We start from the raw sequence: 22,568 nt of genomic DNA, 5'->3' as shown, positions 1-22,568 counted from the left end.
TTAAGTGAAATAGCCTGAAGCGGCAGAGATTTTTCTGTTATTTATCTTATCCACAGTAAGCAGCAAATTTAAAGGTACAACACCACTTAATAAAACTGTCTGTGAGGTTGTCATCTGCAGAGGTCATACTTTGAGCATGAACTGGTCTCTATTTAATTGACACACTGTGATCAGAATATTTTCAGGATGATATAAACTTTGTTCTTTTGAAAATATGTAGAAATATTTGTAACAAATTATACAAGACCAAGATTTGTCTTAAACACATAAATATATATATGTCATAGAACTACGACATTGTAGAAATAACTGAGATGTGATGAGATGATAGCTCACGTGGCTATAGTGCTGCAATGGATGGACACAGGCTCTTCAGAAAGACAGGGAAGATAAGGAGGAGAGGATTTCTGTGTGAAGTGGCAACTTGGATGTAGGGAGTTCTTCTACAGGTTGAACGATACGGCTGGATGAGCACTTGTGGGTCACGATGAGAGGAGAGGTCAGGGAAGGTGACATCGTGGTGGGACTGGGCTGCAGACAGCATAACTGGGGTGAAAAAGTGGGCAACCCCCCTCACAACAACTTTAAACAACCCAAGAAAGTATCTGGATCAGGAACCCTGTTTTCTACAGATGACTTTAGCTTCCCTGACACCTGCTGGAGAATAAAATGGCAGGACAAGCAATTCAGAGAATACAGGCATGGGACAGCCCAACTGGTGTCACGCACAGCTGGATCTGTTATTCAGAATCAAGGAAGAAGTTGGCTGGGAACGTGGTACTCAGTGGCAGGCTTGGCTGTAGCAACTGTGAAACAGTGAAGCTGAAGATCTTGTTGAGGACTGAGGAAGGCAAGTACCAGAGCACAGACCTGGGGCTTTAGGAGAGCTGACTTCAGCTTATCCAGGACCTGTTAGGTAGGAAGGCAACTTGGAAACAGAAGGAGTGTGGGAAAACCATCATGTTTGTAAAAACAACCTCTTACACATGCAAGACTGTCCATGCTGATACTCAGGAAGGCAAGCCAACTTATGAGGACTTTGTGACTGAGCTGTGGTGCAAAAAAGCAGCACAGAAGGTGGAAGCAGGTATGGATAAGACTGGGGTGACTCACTGATATATTTGCCTCAGCCTTCATCAACACAGTCTCCCAGGGCTCTGCACTTAGCAGTAGGGGTCAGGGAGAAGGAAAGTAACCAGCAGTGAATGAGGATCAAGGCAGGGATGGCAAGAGTTAACCCATACCTGCCTGTAGGAAGAAGGTGGTTGGGAACAGCACTTGGATTTACCAAGGGGAAATCATACCTGACCAAGCTGATTGCCTTCTATGATAAAGTGACTGGATTTGTGCATGAGGGGACGTCATTTACCCTGACTTGCCTCCAACATTGTCTCCCACAATATTTTCCTGTCCATGCTAGGATGTGACAGCCTGGGTGGTGGTCAAGTAGATAGCTAAAAAGCAGGTTGGACAATTGGACTCAAACATTCATGGTTAATGCTTTGTACTCTTCGTGGAGGACAGTAATAAGTGGAGAGCTGCAGGTCTGTGTCCTGAGACCTGTCCTGTAAAACAGCTTCATCAGTGACCGATAGGAGGTGATGCAGGGCACTCACCAGGTTTGCAGATAATGAACTGCAGGTAAGAGTCCTGCTCGAAGGCAGGGCTGCCATTCAGAGGGGTGATAGCAGGCTGAAGGAATGTGCCAACAGGAGCACTATGGGCCTGGGAAGGGAGAGCTCCTGTCAGCGATCCAGGCCTGACTGCCTGGGGGCAGCTCTGTTGAGGAGACGCTGGGGGTCCTGGTGTGCAGCGAGATCAGCCTGAGCCAGCAGAGAGCCTTGGCAGCAGGGATGGCCAACTGCATCCTGGGTGTGCTAACAGGAGCACAAACAGTGGGGTAAATGAAGGAATTATCCTCCTCTGCTCAGCACTCACTAGATTACATCTAGAATAAGAAATCCAGTTTTGGGCCATCTGATAGAAGATTTTGAAAGATTGAAGCAAGTTCAGTGAAGAACACTAAGATGGTCAGGTCTGGAGCACTTGCTCTATGACCAGAGGCTGAGGGAGCTGGGCTTGTTCAGCCTGGAGAAGAGATGGCTCCTGGGAGACCTAATAGCAGCCCTTGTCCCTGTGGGAGGTTATTGAAGAGCTGGAGACAGGCCTTTTTACAGCAATGCATGGCAGAGGAAAGAGAAACAGACAAAATTGAAACACGAGAGATTTTGACTTAATCAGAGGAGAAAGTTTTTCCCCTAGAGGACAGCCCAGCAGTGGAGGAGGTTGCCCAGAGGTTGTGCAGTTTCTGTCCTTGGAGATTTTAAATACCCGACTGGATAAAGCCCCAAGAAGCCTGGTCTGACTCCATAGCTGTTTTCAGCAGGAGGTTGGGATAGAGACCTCTTGAGTTGCCTTTGCACCTGAGTTATCCTACACCCCTATGAAATATACATTAAAAAAATAAAGTATCATCCAGTTATATAAATTATAATCCATTCTATAGGCTATAATTTTGAAAACAGATGCCTCATGGTGCCTATAATATTAAACAGTTTGTGTATTTGCTATACTGAAGTTAAATATGTGAACAGGCATCCACAATAACATGTACAAAAAGTAGCTGTACCACAGATTGACACTGTCCCCATGCAGTGTTTGAATATTGACCTGACCTGCATGCAACAAAGAGAAAAGGGCAGCGTCAATAAAATCCTAGGAGATACAAAACCAGGAAAAAAATGTGAAGGCAAAGGGAAATCCATCTAGCAATGGGAAAGAAAGGCATTGAGACTAAACAGGCAAAGAGAGGGAGTGGTGGATAGAGAGGAGGCTCAGGCTCGGCTGGAGGGGCCGGGGCCAGGCACGGGGGCTGGAGGGCAGGTGGGGGCCAGGGCATTCCTCCTGTCAGCACAGCCCCCTGAAACTGTCCCGGCCCCTTCGCTGGGCACCCGCAGGGATGTGACCTGCTGCTGCTGAGGGGGCTCTCACAGCTCAACACATTCAGAGGGTTTGGTTTTGAATCCACCAAACAGCGTGTGACCTGGTGTGGGCGTTAATGTGGCTGCCATCGTGGGGTCCCTGTTTGCACCAGTTTGCTATTCTTAAAATTAATAAATGGCACACACAGAGAAAGACATCAGAAAATCATTAGGGTTCAACATGAAGCTGTCTGCATTTTGGAAAAGGCTCACTTGAGGATGTCTGTTCAATTCTTTGTGCATCAAGATGCAGTCTGCAATTAGATAATCATACTGTCTGATTACATATTTTCTCCACACATGAGCTAGAACAAAATTTCAAAGGTTTCCTTTGAAAGCTTTCCTAAAGCATTTGTTGATTTTATAATTGCTTTTGATTTTGAAGAGTTTTCTGTATATTTTATTTTTCAACCACAAATTCAAAATTAGGTAACTGTCTAAAGTATTAATTCACTAATAAGAAAATAAACAAGTAAAACATTAGATAATATTGATATTATAACTTCACGATGAAGGCTTAGCAATGCTCTTTTGCCTATTACTCTTTAGACAAATACTCCTTTTCATTTAAAAAAAAAGAACTTTAAGACCAGGTCACTACTTTGTTTCAGCACTTCCCATGTTTCCCAGCCAATGCACCTTGCCTCAGTGAAGTTGTGTTTAAAACTAGTAAGTAACATTCAAGCTTGTTAAGTCTCACTTCACTGAGGCTAGCAGGAGCAAACATAATTAAATAAGGGCAAATGCTGGCCCACCATGAAACCAAACCAATGGAACACCACCACTATTTAAGATAAGTGATAAAACATTCAGTGCTAGTTTGTTTAACAAAAGTGATGACCACCTTTCTTCACAGATTTGCAAAGCCAAAAATAAACTTCCTTTTTTGTGATTTCAAGAAAATAACCTTGTTAAGGCAAGGCAAATTACAAACTGCATTTCAAGCCTGCGTTAATTAGGAATAAGCTGTGTTTTGACTGTTTTCAATTTCTGTTAATAATTTGTTTTGGTCACACCTCTCTTCAGTAAGCTCCAGACACAGGAAAACAATTTCTTCTGCCATTTACTGATCTAAAGTTATGGAAAATAATGTACAAAGATGTGAAATACTCCTTCAGGAAAAACCCAAGAAAACCACCAACTAATAGCTATCAGTCTGGGTTATGATAACAAATCAATGTTGAACTAGATTTCAGTTTTTGCAATTCACATGCACACAAAATGCTTTCACAAATTTCCATGATTTCAACAAAAATGTACCATCATAATTAATTTAACATACATGAATGAAGTTTTAATCTTCAAGGTCAGTGTTTAAAGGAAGACAGGAAACACTCCTCTGAAGTACAACAGATTATTTGACTTTTCTTCTTATCACTAAATAAAAAAAAAAAAAAGAATATGAACATTTCTCAACATATCTTACCGTTTGCTTTTCCTCTAAAGCTTCTTTTCCTGTGACTTGTCTTTCATGTTTTCCTAACTCCATTTCTCAGGGGAAAAAAACACCCTAATATCCTGAGCAGAAATGATTTAACCTGGCTACATGTTCAATACTCCCGTACTTTTGGAGTCAGGATAGAGAACTATCAGGCAGCACTGTGGTGATTTCTGGTCAGCGCATGTTTCCATTTATAGCCGTTGAAAATCCACAAATAGAAGTGTGGAGAGGGGGCAAGCAGCTGCCTCCGATAACAATAAATTTTGGTTTGGCATCACAGCAAATTGTTTATGAGGGATTTTGGTTACCAGCCCCATTCACTCCTGCCTTGCCCCCTCTACGCCAAAAGCTCATAGTGAAAAAGTCCACAAAAATTAATAGTTATGTCTCAGTAGCACTAACTTGCATTCACAGAGATAATTAAGCAAGTGAAATGACAAATATGATTAGCTGGCACCATATGTTGCTATGTAGAGACAAAAGGCGTACAGAACAGTATTTTAAAATGCTGCTTTAGCGTGACTATCGACCCTTCCCCATTGAGTGTTTGGAACAGAGCTATCCTAAAATACGCTCGTGCAGAGTGTACTCTCCTTTTTTAATATCAGGACATGATATCTTGGATTTTCAAAATGCAGAAAGAACTGCAAAATGTTCAGCAGGCACTATGAGCACCCCTAGATACAAGAAATTACCAGTGAGCAGCTAAAATGGAGCTAATACCCATACAGACACTGGTTGTGAAGTCTGTTCGAGTTGACTGTAGAAGAATAACTTGGCTCTGGTTCACAGTGATAAAGTCAGGAGGCCAATATCAGAAACCGCAGTGCAGGGGGAACCTCTCGGCGGCTCTGCTGTGGATGCCAAGGTTTATAACACACCCTCCGGTTGCCACGCCAACTGGGCTCATGTTGTCTCGGGCGATTCACACACAAGTCTGGTTCTGCATATATCAGCAAGGGAAGGGGAAGCACAACTACATAGAATGACACATGAAATGTTTGCTACGAGAATACGCTCTCTGGTCAACCTGTGGTTCATTAAGAAAAGCGTAGCCCTTTGTAAAGACGGCAGATTAAGCATCTCACTAAATCCCTAGTAAAGAAAACAAAAACATCCTTTCCTTCTCTTCCTCTCAATACACTGGTGAAAGAAGACTCATTTAAAATAAATAAATAGATAGAGAAATAAATAACTATAAAAGCCTTCTTCATCTATCATTTTTCAATTCTCTTTGTGGAAATGATAGCCAAAACTAGGCATACTCCTTTCTACTCTGCTTGTTTCTTGACAGATGCTATACCTACATGACATTTAGAGCCCCAGGTAGGAAGAAAAGTCAGTCGAAGAAGTCACATAACAGTCTATACAGTCCAGATACGAATAGCTGATGAAAAAAAGCTTTAGAGTGTTCCTGTTCTGAAACATTCTTCAGAAAAGAAAAAGCGACTCCAGTGACAATTATTTTTCTTTAGTCTCTCTTTTACTGTCCTTTTCAGAAGTGTAAGGCAGCCAGTAAACAAGTGAGTGTGGCAAGGCAAACACTAAGAACCAGTCAAATCTACAAGAGCTGCCGTAGTACAGGGAATAAATATGAGCTTGATGTCATAAGAGTAAAAATACACCTCGCTGCATCTCCTGGAAATGCTGGGATGAAAGGAACAAGAGTAAGCAACATATTAATAATACCCAGAGGAAAGGTGTAGTTCTCTGCTGTTCAGCAGGAATGGAAACAGTATTAAAGAGTTCATATCTCCAAAATCTTTTTTGTGAGGCTGAAACTTATTCCCGTGGCAAGGGACTTGCATAATGCCTTTGTATCATTTAATGTCCTCAAAAGACAGCTTCAGTGGGATTCAAACAGCAGCTTACATTACGCTGCTGCTTACATTACCGACCATTCCTGTGGCACAAGTGAAAAACCTGAAATGCCTCTGCACCCATTAACCTGTCCATTTGCAATGGTTTTAAATCACTAACAAGGACCAGAGCATCTCAGGTGGGCATGTTCAGATGCATGTGCTGGGTGCACTCCCCAGCCCTGTCCCATCAGTGACAGGGACACCCTGGCTCCCAGCAGGGTCCCAAATGGCAGCTCCCAGGGGAGCTGCTCCCTCCTCAAGCTGGAGAATGGGCACCTGTGGCAGAAACAAAGCAGCTGTCACTGGCGAAATGAACCAGCAACGTAGCACCCACGACACATGTAAGTCCATACAGACTACAGCAGCATTCGTAGACTGGAGTTTACCCTATGTGTAACTTAGCACTCTTACTAACTACCCTAAAACTTAAACCTTCAATCATGTTCATACTCTCTACTTCCAGATACTGTTTTCAAGCATTAGCTCACCTATGTGAATGTCAAAGGTGATCACCACAAAAAGACACAAAGAAGTGACTATGAATTGACTTTAATCATAATAATTCCAATATAAGATCCTGTTTACAAGCAGGTTTTCCACCATTATTCTTGTAAAGGTGTCTAATAGCACTCACAAGAAAAAATGTTAACACCTTTTCCATTCACTGTGTAGCTGCTAGAGACTGAACACTGGATTCCATAAGAAGGAGAAAAGAAAAAAAAAAAAAGGTGAAAATTAGAATACTAGCATAGGGGAAGGCCTAATTGCTACATTTCTTGTGAACTGAAACTCATATTCTGGATGTGTCATACTGCTGACTGTCCAAGTACTAGGGAGTTGGAACAGACTGCATTGAAGATGGGAATGGCAGCAAAAAGGTAAGAATGAAACTTAATATGACACCAAACCTCATGCCATTGTGTTGAAAACAGGGAGCACAAGAAACATCAGATGCCCGGCTCTTTCGTAGCCTGAATGCTAACAAATAAAGACTGTGGAGATAGTGTAGAAAGGCTGACATCACCTTGTTATCTACCACACCTCGCTTACATGATATTTTAACACTAGACCTGACAAATGACCATGATCCTAACCATATAAAAGTTTGGTTTTATATAATTATGGGAGTACACTTCTGACTCTGACATAGAAATAATGGTTATTTTACTGTGAGGACTTTCTAAAACACTGCTAATAACTGTATATTTCCTGGTCTACTTTGCAAGGGAAGACATAGTAGACAGGTGCTAAGTAACAAGCATGTTATAGACATTGCCTATTTTACTGTGCTATTTTCAATTACTTCTTTGTATTACAGTCACTGGTCTCTTGACACCTGTTTTTCTTCTCAGAGCAGAAGGTAACAAGATGCCAAGAAATGAAGATGTTGAGGGGGTTGTATTTTTTTTTTTTTGGTAAGAAGCAAGCGTGGAATATCCAAAATACTATTATTGTATAAACAAACTATTCAAGCAGATGTATTTTCTGTGCTCACTTGATCTGCTGTTCTTGGAGAAGAAAGGAAGTGAGTATCATAAATTTCGTCTGTCACACTCAGCTGTGTTTTCACTCACATGGCTACTGCAATTCTTTTACTTTGCACATTTTCATTTTCAGCCTGACACAGCTGTAGCCAAGGGCTGCCTGTATCACACATAACAGATCCACACCACTACTTTATTAAGCCAGTAGCTTTTATTTGTGCAGCATCAAATCATAATACTTCCAACTGTTGAGTGCTTAATTCTGACCCTGATGTACTCAATCATACTATACTCAGCTAAAAGCCACCTATTGAAGTCACATATACCGGTAAAAATAACTAAGGCTAATACAGAAATCACATCTGATTTTGAGAGACAGTTTCTGTCACACACTTAAGTCAAAAAGTTAAAAGAAAACAAAACACAAAACTCAGTGGGCTCCCTCACTAGTTGTAGCCACAAGTTAAGCCCTCTGGGTTATTTCTGGAGCCCATCCTTCTCTCAGCCCTGGCAGCCACGCCAGCAAGTGTCCCTGCACTACTCCAGCGTGTCCACCCAAGGTCACATGCACATGCCTGCTCACGTCAGGACCTCGGCAGCATTTCTAGCTGGTATTTCATGGCATGTTCCTCGCAGAAACTAAAAGCACGCCAGAGCCACTGGGGCTGCACACGTACCAGGCTTACCTTCCACACCGAGGGAGCCGCGGGCGGGAAGCTGATCCTTAGGAGAGGTGGGTCCACATTCCTGCGGCAGCAGCTGCTGCTGTCGCTCCCCGGTCCACCCCACCGGCTCTGCAAACACTCCGGAGCAGGAGGTGAGGGCGTGGAAAAAGAAGAAAACATCACAGGCACCGCAACTCTCTGCTTTGCATGTGAGGAAGCAGAGCCCTACATGCCACGTACAGGGGGCAGGAGGCTCCTTGACCATTTTTCTCCAAAGTTCAAATACATTTGAGGATAAAAACTATGAAGACTATTTCAACATTACAATAAATTCATTCTACAAGTTCTTTCTTCTCTTCATGGGCCTTTTAGGCCAGTTGTGTTAAAGGGGACTATCCTTGTGCTGGCAAGGTCCTACATGTGCTGTCCTCCAGGAACAGGGACCACAGTGGAACAGCTGAGTTCTCTTTTGTTGGATATTCATTTTTTCAGCTACATACACATGATCTCCCTGAATATTACTGCTGTTTCCCAGCAAACCAAATTATCCCAGGCTGTAAAATGTATTTCAATAGATGCATTACAAAAAAATAATCTTCCCTCCTACATTCAGAGGTACTCTTTGCCTTGCCCTCATCCACGATGGACGTGGCAACAATGGGTCATGGCTAACAAAATACATTAGGGTAGTGTTAAATACTTCCTAAGCTATCTTTTAACTGATACGGCAGCTGGGAACCAGGAGGAGCCAGTTCCCCATGGAAAACAAGCGACAGCTTCACAGTGAGCTCCTTCCAGGCACCTCCCAGGCCAGCAGGATATGAGCTGTCAGCAATAGACCAACACCCATTGTGCCGCCTCCACCTTCTGCCTCTGCCCACTCTTATCAAACACCAAACCTCAGAAGAGACATTACTCAGTGATGATAAGGACTCCAGCATGTGACCTCCACCTCTGCCCCTCTTTTGCAGAGCAAAAATTGAAAAGTCATTGCCTGCCCCAGCATTTTTTTGCTTAAGTGAATCCTGAATAAATGTGTAGCGGAAGCTTTTATTCATGTATTTTGTAAAGTTACATGTCCATCTATAAAACTATTTGGGTTCATGTGTGTTCAGTTGTTTCCATAGAGACTGTTATCACCATAAGTTTTTAACCACCGCAAAATTCTCTACATTGCAATTGCCTTGAAAACAAATTCACTTGAAAAGGACAGAAAAAGATCCAAGTGTTTAAAATTTATCTGAATGCTGACAGCATTTGGTTAAGAGCATGTAATTTTGATAGCAAACATTTTGACTTCCAAGATCTAATGAAAAATCAAAAACACACTCCTGTGCACGAGAAGGAAAAAGAATATACAGAGTTCTCAGCAGAATCACAGAATGTAAAGGATTGGAAGGGACCTCAAAAGATCACCTAGTCCAGTCCCCCTGCCGGAGCAGAAACACCTAGATGAGGTTACACAGGAAGGCGTCCAGGGCAGGTCTTGAATGTCTCCAGAGTAGGAGACTCCACAACCCCCCTGGGCAGCCTGTTCCAGCGCTCTGTCACCCTCACTGAGAAGAAGTTCCTTCTCAAATTTAAGTGGAACTTTTTGTGTTCCAGTTTGTACTCATTACCCCTTGTCCTATCCTACTTTATTTCATTAACTCTCAACTACTACTTGTTCTGCATCCCAGGGCTGGTTTAGAACAGCAGAATGAGTTTACTTTTTCTGCAGTCTACTAAGACATAGTAAAGCAATAATAAACCATACATTACTAGTTGGATTGACAAAGAGTTTATGGGTTCTGGGCTTGATGATATTTTTGCAATATGCATTGATCAAACATTAAGTCATGGTGGAAGAACCCTGTTTATTTTGGAGGAAGGGATGGGAAGCAAATATGTTTAAACATAACTTCATTTATTGACATCATTTAAGCTAATTCAAATTGGAATGTTTATGCACGTAATACAGTCTTTATTACTAAAGCCATAGCAGATTCTAAAGTAATGTTCATTTTGCAAATGAATGAAAATTAATTAAATATTCCTATTGCTGATAAATTACCTTCAATTAAAATGCTGATGTACAAGATAATGAAAAAGCCATAGTGGATGCAGTTGAGAGTCAAGAGAAATCTCAATATTATAGTGTTCTTGCAAACCTATTTTTTCAAAATAAAATATCCCTTTTAATGGTAGGAGATATTGTTCTAATTCTGTGACAGCCACACTCTCCTGGGAACTTCCTACTTCCTGAAAAGCCAGTTACTGGCATTCATTCAAGTCATATACAAATGATCACCTGAGAAATCTTTCAGAATGTGAATAAAAGACGAGGGTTTACCAGGTCACTGAGTTGTGCTATATTACATTTACAGGAAAATAAACAGTATACACATAATAATTTAAAAAAAAAGGATCAATACCTGCTTTATGCACATGAAAAAAAAAAAAGTCATGACATCCCAGTCTAGCAGGGCCAGACCCCACCTCCCAGTTAAGGGAACACCGTGAAACTCCAAATAAAGACCAATCCCAAAAGGTTCTTTCTTCTTAAGCATCTCAAAATGCATTAGAAACCTGAAGAGCAGTGAAGAGAATTAAAGGATTGAACACTGTTATACAAGAACATTTACTCCTAAATGCTTACCTCATATATATAGAAAGATAGACACAGATATATATACACACCAAACACTGGCATATTGCAGTAAGGTAAATTTAAGGCATTTTGATTATATGCAAACTAGAAGAAATAAAAGATTCTCAGACAGTTCCTCAAGTGTAAGAAATTGCTCTTCAGTTCACTTTCAGGTGCATAGTCACATAAGACACCTCCTACATTTAGATCTAATAAAATGTAATTTACAGGTCCTTTTCAAATTTGATATATGTTTGCATTACCGATATACCTGGAGAAACAATTCTTTATTATGCTAGAATGATTTACAGAATTCCAATGGAAATAAGGTTTCTTTGCAGGGGAAAAAAAACAGCACTGTTTAAAAGACAGAAAAGGATTTTTTATTCTCATAGAAAACAACATTAAGAGGGACAGTTCAAAGGAACCTGGGGGTAGACAAAAGGGTGAGCAGACAAAACACAGACACAAGATTTAAAAACAAACAAACAAACAAACACCAAACTATACAATTGTTTTCAGTGTGTTTCCAAATGGGTGAAATACCTTCTGAAAAAAAATTACCTGCTCTTTTCACCATTGCATTTAAGTGCTGTAGGACACCCTTACAAGTGGCTATTGAAACACATGGTGACATTCACGTAACCTCACCCAGCGCATTTTGTTTCAAGTGCACAAGTTCTGGCCAAAGGAAAGTTCAAGGCAAAGAAATACAAACACGGGTTCTGCTCTCCCAGCTCAAATCCATCCTCCATGTCGCGGTTTTCCCTACAATGAAGGCATAGCGGTTCCAGTACTGCATTAAATGTAACCGAACAAGGGGAAAGAAAACCACAGTGAACTCTTTCCTGAAAAGTACTTTATTAGGGAGGATAAAAAGCACTGTTCAAACAGTCCGAATAGCCATGACCTTCTGCGCTGTTGGGCTCTTCGGGCTCAAAGTCATCTGGGTCTGGGGGCAACTGGTCGGTATCTTCATCAGAAGTGGACGGGCGTGTGAGGATTATCCGAGGTATCTTCAGCAAGGTGCAAAAGATTGCAGAGAAAAGAGTCAGATCAGGAGCAGGGAAGTGTCTAAAGGGGATTCTTTAAAGGTATGGGGGAAGCAGGTGATAAGAAAAACGTGGGAGAGATGTAACACTGCTGGGCTTCCTGACAGGTGAACTGTTCTATGCTGAAAATTGCATTGATAATTAAAGTAAAATTGAGATAAATTGCTTAATTGTCTCATTAGCTAATAATTAAAAAAAAATCCGTAGGGGAAAAAAAAAAAAATATATATATATATATATAAAGATCTTTCAAAAAGTAATGACAAATAAATATGAAAAATATACATCTACTTTTAACTTCATTATTCATTAAATTCATGCACCCAAGAGCAATGATTAATTAAGGACCATAAAGCATATAAATTATTGATCTTTGAAAGATTGCGTATTTGGGCTTTTTTACTGACAAAATGTATTTAAGGGAAACATTAAGACAAAATATCAATGTGTAAACAGTAAACAGACTAGCTAGTAAACAGACTAGAGTTGGACCAAGGGTTGGACCCGATGATCTCTGAGGTCTTTTCCAATCCAGTCGATTCTGTGATTCTGTGATATGGAGTTGATTCATAACCATTTTTTGGCCCAAAACTTTGTGTTCTTTTAGAACTATGTTGTAATGTTTTAAAATTAATTTAAATGAAAAGAGAAAAGAGAAGAATGTCATGTTCTTTATGTCTAGGCAAGTAGTAAATCAGTAATGGTTTGTTTCAATGAGTGGATTATTACAAATTTAACTCTCATGCACAAAGTCATCCTGCTTTTTACTAATTTTCAGTAAAGATTAACATTTAATGAAAACAGATATGTCAGTATATCTAACAAGCAGTTAATATAATAATGGGTAATGAATAAAGTGTCAATCCTACCAGTAGTCTGAAAATTTTCAAGAAAGGTAGTATTTCTTATTTATCAGCTACTTTGTTGCATTTCTTCACACTTTATAAGAGTGTTTAATGTTGACACCACACAATTCAATCATGTATATATTATTTCCTTGCTGTACATGATTTGATTTAGGAAATTACACAAACACATAGATGCTTCGTGGCTGTTCAGCTAGACAGCCAGCAGGTTCCTGCAGTGAATTAAAATTAGTTATTCCCCAGGTTCCACAAACTGCAGTAGCTCTGACTCCTCTGACTATTGGGGGGCCTGACACCCCCCCAGCTCATGAGCAGGCACACTACCCGCAGATACCAAACTGCAGGTGTCAATCTAGAGACAAATCTCACCCATGATAAGCTCTTGCTTAGACTAAGAAGGACTCATTTCTGGAAGCCTTAAACAATCTATATAGATCCTAATCTCTGGCCAAGCTCACAGCTCCTGGGAAAATTTGCTTCTGCCATGCACACCTGCCAGCATTTATAAATTTTCACGCACTGGATGTTTCTCTTGGCTCTGTGCTTTGTTAAAAGGGGTTTCTTTCTTAACAACAACCAGCAGTCAGATGCTTTGTACTACAGCAAATGCACATCCTATAAATCCAGGTAGTGCACTGGGTCATATATTGAAATTCTGCCACCTCAAACACTAGTGCAGAGGTCTGTGCCCTCTCTGAAGTTACCTGCAGAAATATCCATGACCAGGCTTTGCGTTACACTGAGCTGTTTGTTCAAAGCTCAGGGAAGACCTTTCCTTGCATTGTGTCACTCAGAACCAGACATGTACACATTTCTCCAAGACCAGGCATCCATTGCACTAGCGAGTATGCAGAAGGAGTCACTGGTGGGTTTTTTTTTTCCTTTTGAAGAATAGCCCTTAGCAATTTTAAATGTCACTTACTGAAACACTGTTTATCGTCATGGTTCCTACTCCCCAGAGATCCCACTTGGAAAGAGTCTAATTCAATTATCTAAAAAAGCTTTTCTTTGAACATTTCATTACTTCCGGAGCCGGATTCTTGCATACTGTCTTTCTTGCATACTATCTTTCAAATATAATGATGGGACTAAGTCTTACAACCACAAATTGAATTTAAGTGATGAAATGGAAAATAGAAAAAAAAAAAAAAAAAAAAAAAAATCAAGCTGTTGGTGAGGCATAACCCTAAAAATTGAAACTAATAAAGGCACAAAGGTCCTTTGGAAACATTTTTTTTTAGGCGCTTTGAAATACTTGTTTTAGAGACCTTTATTCATTTTAATTATCTTAAAAAAAAAAGTCCTCCTTTTTTTTTTTTTCTTTTTTAATTAATTCTCTACATCTTAAAGAAATATATATCTGAGATTGTAACAATATTGCTAGAGGAACGAATCCCACAGGACGCTGAGTTCTGATACAAATATTCTTTTGTATTTCTCCCTATGTGCAATACACTGCAAGCTGTAATTAGGCTTTCACAACTTTTCCAAAATCTCATCTCATCTCATATCCTTGATGACACACTCTTTCCTACGCCCATGCTCTGACAGCCTGCACACCTCCGGCACCTGAGCCATGGCAAAGTCTCCAGAGGACACCCCGTCCCTGCCGGCAGCATGATGCTCCTACCAACACCCCTGCTGAGGCTCCTTGTTGGACGACTGTTTGCCCACTGGTTCTTGTTTGTCCAACATTTCTACGGTAATTTTATCAACCCCTTCCATTAAATAAATAGTGCTGGGGGAAGTCTTTCATCTAGTCTTTCATGCTACTGCAGATAAAAAGGAACCAGTACCAAATGACCAACCAACTTTCTACAGCGAAGGCTGAACAGTGTCTCACCACTGTGAAGGCTGGAAACCTGGGAGGAGGTCGGGCTCACAGAATCACAGAATGTCAGGGATTGGAAGGGACCTCGAAAGATCATCTAGTCCAATCCCCCTGCCGGAGCAGGAACACCTAGATGAGGTTACACAGGAAGGCGTCCAGGCGGGTTTTGAATGTCTCCAGAGTAGGAGACTCCACAACCCCCCTGGGCAGCCTGTTCCAGTGCTCCATCAACCTCAATGTGAAGAAGTTTCTTCTAAAATTTAAATGGAACCTCCTGTGTTCCAGTTTATACCCATTGCCCCTTGTCTTATCATTGGTTGTCACCGAGAAGGGCCTGGTTCTATCCTCGTGACACTCACCCTTTATATATTTATAAACATTAATGAGATCAACCCTCAGTCTCCTCTTTTCCAAGCTAAAGATACCCAGCTCCTTCAGCCTTTCCTCATAAGGGAGGTGCTCCACTTCCTTAGTCAGGGAGTGGAGCATCAGCTCTGATCTGCAGCTCTGGTCCCTCTGCATTCTCTCCAGGAGGATGAAAGCTTGCACATACACTCACTCAGGCTGTTTTGGAGACCTGCAGCTGAGTTTCTCTAACAAACAAAATATTCTGGTCCAAGCACAGCCATGTCCACTGTCCCTCTGCTTTCAGCCCATCTTACTGCCCGCTCTACCTCTGAAACCCCATGTGAACTCCCACTGCTGCTGCCTCCAAACCCACTGCTGCTCCTTCCTCTGTGGCCTATTGTCCTGCCTCGCACCTGCCACCCCAGTGGGATGTGGGGGAACCCTAATTTCTTCACAGCTCAATCATAGCTAACAATGACAAAATGAGTCTTGGTTGTGAATTATGCCACCTACACAACTGTAGATTGAGAGCAAACCAAATTAAGTAGTAGAATACGCATTTGTACAAGATCTAACTCAGTGAAAAGAGAGTCAGGCCTCTGCTTTCTCTCTCCTAGCACCAACAGTTACCAATTAATCTCCTAAAAAAGAAAAAAAAATAAAGTATGTAAGAAACACACATCATCGTTCTAACCGCAGTGGCCTTTCCATTCTCACTGAACTATCCCCTTGAAACCCAGCACTCTCCATCACTGCCTTCATATTCACTCTGCTCCCAGGAAAATCACAAACTAAGCTTTATCAGCTTCCTTTCCTCTTCCAGGTTTGGTGTTTTTTTAACAAACAAACAAACAAACAAACAAAACAATAACAACAAAGGTAATAAAACTCAACAACTCTAAACTTGCATTATCTTGTGTTCAACCCGTTACTCAAATCCCATGCTTCTCTTCTCAGAATCTCAGAGGTTTCTACTCTTGCTTTCAGATTTCCATGCTTATATTCATTGACTGCAGCTTCACTCTGTTAAATAGGGAAGCTTTGCTCTTGGAGCTTTTCTTTAATGTTCGTATTTGAATGTACATTTCTTGGTACATGACAACCAAAGGAAGACAGGAGAACGGATTTCAGGTTCAAAAAAAAAGTCACAGAAAATAGAAAGCAAATTATTTCCACTTGCCATTACAGACAGGGCAAGAGAGAGACATTTTAGGATGGAAACAAAAGAAATCTTTCCAGTACAGGTAGCTGAGCTCAAGAGTCACTTGCCTAAAGAATATGGGAAGGTGTGGAATTTTCATCTTCTGCTAGTAATTCAAAAGAAGAAGTTGATACTGGTGTAGGAGGACAGACTATCCAGGATCCTGCCCTGTGCCATTGTTCTACTCCACTACTTTTTAATGAATAGTGTCTGAACTTGTTTAAAATATTTCTGTTGAAATCACAAAGTCCTCCTACTCACTTTCCATCATCATGCACTCATTATTAAAGTAATTCCTGAAGTACCAGTCAATCCCAAACCATCAAGATATGTAGAATATTTTTTCTGAAGAATGTATGATTAATCCTTTGAAACATGTTACTATTTTCCTTTTTTTCCCTGAAATTATATTTTCAGTGTCTAAAAAGCAAACAAAGCAAAAAAAAGGATATGTTCAGTATCAAAATCAGTGCATTCACTATGGGAATTTCTTTCACTACTCTGTTTGTGTCTTCCTTATACTTTTTCAACATAAACACCTAACGCTGCAGACACTAAAAAGACTCACTAAAACAATTCATTTTCCTTTAAATCATCTGAAAATCAAATTATTTCAGACACTATCATTTAATGGCATTACCACCCTTCATTGAAAGTTGGAGTCCTTCAGCTGAAGCACAGACATAAGACTCCCTAGTTCACTGCAAGAAGGAGTAAAACAAACCAGCCTGAATAACCTGGGGAAATTCAGCTGTGGTGTTGGCTGCAAAAATTCTTTCATATTGCAACAGGATAGGAACAAGCCCACAACCAGCTATGATGCTCCAGTTGAAAGCATCTTCTGAAAGCATGATAAATGAGATGTCCTGCCAACAGGTTAACATCCAATAATTTTTAACTTCCAGTTGTACATGTGTGCTTTCATTTTCTTCTTCTAATAAAAATGCTTGTTCAAAAGGTTACAGAACAGTACACAAAGAACAGTTCATTATGTCTTTTTATAACCTTTTCAAAACCAAAACCAAACAAAACAAACCCCATCATCTTTTTTTCTTCCTTCCCCCCCCTGCCCAGCTCTGTACTCCAATCTCAGCAGAAGGAGGAAGCTCCCAAGGTGAGAGTCAAGCCTACAGCATGAGCTTCACATGAAAGGTGTAACCAGCAGTGACAGCACAGCTGAGAGCAAGGCCAGGAGCTGGGCCAAGAGGCTACACATCAGACAGCAATAAGACACATGAAAGGCCCAAGTTTGAAAGAACAGGGGCAGAGGAAAAGGATTTGGATGGGCCTTTTGAAAGAAAACCAGACATACTTTTAACCCTAGTTCAAACAGATCACCTTCTAAAGAAAACATTCCCCAGCTAGAAAATACCTGTAATAGGGAAGTGTGGCTATTTCAACTCCATATCCATAAATAGTACATATTTTTGAAATCTGACTTCAAAGCTGATCTTCACTGATACCAGTACTAAGGCTGGTACCTTACAGCTGGTGGAAAGAGGGGAAAAAAACCTACCCATCTGAGAGCATTTGTAGGGGTTTGTGTAAACCTCATGAATAATTTTCTGATTTTATACTTAATTTTACCTTTTTTGTCATCACTAGTGATGGCAATATTATTTCAGACTTAACAGGAAATTCAGGCTTCTTATTAAACAATGAAAACACATTTTTGCTACATGCAAAAGGCTACATTTGATAATAACTCTGTTCATAAAAGAAACTGTCTAAATTTGTCTAACCTGATCTAGTTGAAGATGTCTCTGCTCGTTGCGGGTGATTGGACTAGATGACCTTTAAAGGTGTTTTCCAACCCAAACGGTTCTATTACTATGATTCTGTACATCAAATTTGGAGTGAAGAAGGGCATTTAGTCACCTCTAAAAAAACATTACACAGCTGGATTTTTAAATAGTAGTTTTAAAAAGAAATGCCAAAATGTACCCAAGAAGAACAGCAGAGAACAGGCTGATCAGACAAAGCTGGCATCTGTTGGCTTTTTTAATTGATGTGGTGCTTCGCTCCTGAAGACAGAGACAACAGATAAAAGCAACCTTCTCCTCAAAATAAAACATACAGGAAATACAAGTTAAAATGGGAGAAAGAGATCTAATTAATTTCTTATGAATTTACTACCCACAAGAAATCTCACCACCAAGCAGAAGTGGACAAGGCAGCCAGGGGAGGGGAAGGCGGCTAGGGCAGGGGGCAATCACCTAACACACAGCCACATGTACATAACTGGACAAATTTGCCAACTCCATTTGAGCATTCAACACAGCTTCCCTATATATCGGATGTTATCAGGAAGATTTTCACTTGCACATGTTTTATGGAGCACCCACCCCGCAAATCCCTGGCTGCATCACTTTCCCCCATGTGTTACAGTGCTATTTCACCACCTTCAAGACCTGCAGCCAGACTCCAGAGTTTGTGAGGTCAGGTGGAGAGAGAAGTATAGATCTCTCCTGCATGCTTGGGAAGCTAAATCTATGGTCAGGCATGGATGCAGCACCTTGTTATGCTGGGCAGCAGAAGACCTCTGCACAAGGAAAGCGGAGTGGCCCTGGCTTCTGCACTCCGGGAGCAGCCAGCTCTTGCCAGCCCCTGTTGCTGCTCAGGGCTGGGAGAGAGGAGCACGTAATTCAGTTCATCCTTAAGCTTGGAGCAGCCACACCGCTCTCCAGCACTGCCAAACATGCACCCAAGCTTTGGCATTGTGTTTGTGAATGTGCTACATCAGTTTTGTGTGCAGCAGCCTGGTGACCACAAGGGTGGTGGGAGCTACCCTACTAGCCTGTCCCTCTTCCCCAAGCTCATTGTTCTTCCCACATTGTGCCTGGTGATCTGCTCCAAAATCTAATTCAGCTCAGCATGATTTACTGGAGGTTCTACACACCAGACAAGTGCCACTCCAGGTGCTTTCCCCTAAAATTTCCTCTGTGGGAATTCTCTAGACATCGATATCTTTTAGAGGCCATGTTTAAAGCTGGCTATTTTCTGCACTTGTTATTGGGATAGCAAAAGAACGCCTTGAATGTTTTGTGTGTCTCCCAGTGTGTAGTTTATATCACATTTGGGCTTGTCACATTTAGAGAGAAGCTCCTTTCTGTTCTTATCTGGCAGTTCAGTGCCTCCCAAGGGTAATGCACAAGGCAAGGAAGGTGGAGTTCAGTGAAACCACATTTCGTAGCAGACAAAAATGAAAGGTCAGTGTCCATCGTGTCATATCTTCAATGCCCTCAGACACAAGAGGCTTTTATATGATTCAAAATACTTATGAAAATTCTCCTTGCTCCATTCTTTCATCTTCTAATGTATCACTGGATAGTGACTTCCCTGACACTGGAACCTGATACACAGATTTTCATTTGAGTGCTTTCAGTGTAATCATTTATGGCCTGATGCTATAAAAACATTGAAGAAAATGCATTGCTTTGATCACATCAGGAGACTTCAAAGGTACTGCCTCCATAAGCAGTGCTACCACAGCCCAAGTTACCAATCTTTTGATTTTGGAGAAAGCCCATCACGCCCTTGAAAGGCACCGGTCGTACCAAAATGCCTGTAGGAATTCAGTACAGCCTCCTCCCCTGTTGAATTTCTGCAGCGTCCGTGAGGACACTGTTCACAAGGGCAGATGTTGCTGATCATTTGTATGGTTGTTCAAATATTTATCCTCTTTTATTCCCAAATAGTATTCTATGTCCTACAGCATGGTTTCAGGTGCCTTGCTTGAGTCTGTCTCTTGTATGTATTTTTTGCTTATATTGTCTAACATATGATGGGTTGTCCTGGTTTTGGCTTGGATAGAGTTAATTTGCTTCCTAGTAGATGGTAGGGTGCTGTATTTTGTTGATAATACACTGATGTTTTGGTTGTTGCTAATCAATACTTATACCAAGTCAAGGTCTTTTCAATGAGGAGGCTGGAGATGCATAAGAAACTGGGAGGGGGCACAGTCAGGTCAGCTGACCCAAAATGGCCAAGGGGATATTCCATACCATATGATGTCATGTTCAGTATATAAACTTGGGGAGCTGGCTGGGGTGGGAGGTAACCACTGCTTGGAAGGGGGGGTGGCAATCAGTCAGCAGGCATATCACTTGTTCTGTATATTTTATCATTGTCTCTTTTGCAGTCCTATTAAACTGTTTTTATCTCAAGTCACAAGTTTTACTTTTTTTCCAATTCTCTCCTCGATCCCACTGTGGGGGAGAGAGGGCGTGAGAAAACAGCTGTGTAGTGTTTATCTGCCTGCTGGGTTAAACTACGATATGGGTTTACTTTGTAGATATTTTTTTTCTTTAACTTTGAGGTATTTGACTATGGTGTCTCGAAAAGATCAATTAATGACTTTTCTTTTTTAAAAGGTTTTTCCCATTTAGCATTACTACAAGTTCTACAGAATCCAAGAATGTAAAGTTTGAAGTGAGTCAATTCTGACTGAGTCCTCTGTGTAAACTACTTAAAAGGAAGAGAAGAAAAAAGATATACTGTGCAAACAGAAGCATTTGTTTGGAGCAGGAACTTACTCCCAAATTCACAAAATAAGCTGCCTAACAACTACACCTTTTATCTTTCATCCAGACTCAGAAATAACAAGTTACTTAGATAAAAGTGGAATCAAACCAGCAGATGAAATGAAGATGGAGATCACGTGGCAGATGGGTTCTTAGACTCCACTGAAGCTCACACGATCAGTGCAGGGTTAGCTAAGCCAGCAAAGCTGTGTGTGGCTTTCTTTGCAAGTGTGTGTAAACCTGCACAAGATGCAAGGCCATGAGGAGTCAGACTCCCGACTACTAAAACTAACTTACATTTTCAGAATAAAAAAGTTACATAAAAATAACAATACCCTTACCTGACAAGACTAAGAGCCATGAAAATGTTTTGGAGAAGCCATAAAGCCGTTCTTCATAAAAAGCCTGAAGACTGAAATAATAGGTCATATGGTATCGTAGGCACAGGTCAATCAAACACTGTCTGTGAGCAAGGTCGTTGTTGTTTGAAATTAGTTTCAGAAGAAATCTCTCTTTGATGTTGATGATAGGGATGTTCTGAGTCCTGGTTTAGTTGTCGCCCTTTATAGTGCTTCTCTGACCTGAGAATTCTACTGGTTTTGCTTTTAAAATTGAGAAACTATGATAATTACTAAAGAAACAAGAAAGATGTATTATCATGTTTAAGTTGTATTATTACAATTTTCTGACATGGCTAGAACTGACCTGCTCAGATGAATAAAGAAAGAGTTTGATACTTAGATTTCTGAAGATTTGTAACTGGTATAAGCGCATCAAGACTTGCCTAAAAAGCCTACATCAGCTGGAAATTAAGAAGATGGATCTATGGTTATCATCTACATAAGGTTTCTCATCACTTACATCTAAACAACATGGGAGAAAGGCAGAAAACCAGCAACCTACACATTCTAGGAGCACAGTATATGCTCACTCACTTTCTGCAGGCACAGAAGCAATTCACTTTGCCATACATTACAGGTTCTAGTACACCGAAGTTGTCTGTTTTCTCACTATATTTGGGAACACTTGGCATCTCCGCATTTTTAACAGAGCAACCAAAACTTTTTTAGCTTGAAGTTCTTCAGATTTTTTCAGTACTCTATTTTACACAATCACTTTTAATTGGTAATTCTTCCTTTAGACTTCATTGATATTCCTTGATGTAAGTGACACTTGTATACCTGGTGAATTATATTTTAAAAAATTTAATTGAGGAAATTCCCAGGCCAAAAGCATGTAATTAAAGAAAAGAATATGATAAGATTTGAAGTGAAATAATATATTAAAATATTTAAGGGATTCAAAATTAATTACAAAGTATATAATATCCTTAAGAGGCTGATAGGCCCTAAAAATGGATCAAAGAGGATGACATGATGATGCACGTCATGAAGTGATGCTTAAACCTGTCAACATTCTACATTCAGTCAGACAAAATCCATTGGCAATTTAAGTCAGAACTTAAATGAAAATATTTTTGATGGAGAAAGATTGTGCAGAGCTGGTTCTATGTTTGAGAGGGTGAGTAGGAAATAAGGAAGGAGGGCAGAAGACAGAAAAACAAACAACTGGAAATAAAGACTCCAGAATTTAAGTTCCTTCTGTTAAAGTCATCATATGGCACTATTGGCAATGTTTGTGTCACTGATTTTTTTTTTTTCCCTGTAGTTAGACATACAATATTT

General features: G+C 40.6%; 1 protein-coding gene across 1 annotated transcript in view; it reads right to left on the bottom strand.

Moving 5' to 3' along the window:
• The window catches only part of MLIP (muscular LMNA interacting protein), a gene marked incomplete at its 5' end in the record, with an annotated part of 108,496 nt that extends 104,026 nt beyond the window's left edge, over positions 1 to 4,470 (bottom strand). Inside the window, one exon of the mRNA XM_080343081.1 lies at positions 4,408 to 4,470. Coding sequence (XP_080199207.1) covers positions 4,408 to 4,470 — 63 coding nt within the window. The remainder of the gene's footprint in view (positions 1 to 4,407) is intronic.
• Positions 4,471 to 22,568: the final 18,098 nt, after the last annotated feature.

This window comes from Nesoenas mayeri (assembly GCF_963082525.1).
Source record: "Nesoenas mayeri genome assembly, chromosome: 3".
In the NCBI taxonomy this organism is placed as follows: Eukaryota; Metazoa; Chordata; class Aves; order Columbiformes; family Columbidae; genus Nesoenas; species Nesoenas mayeri.
This window is presented reverse-complemented; position numbering and strand designations above follow the sequence as displayed.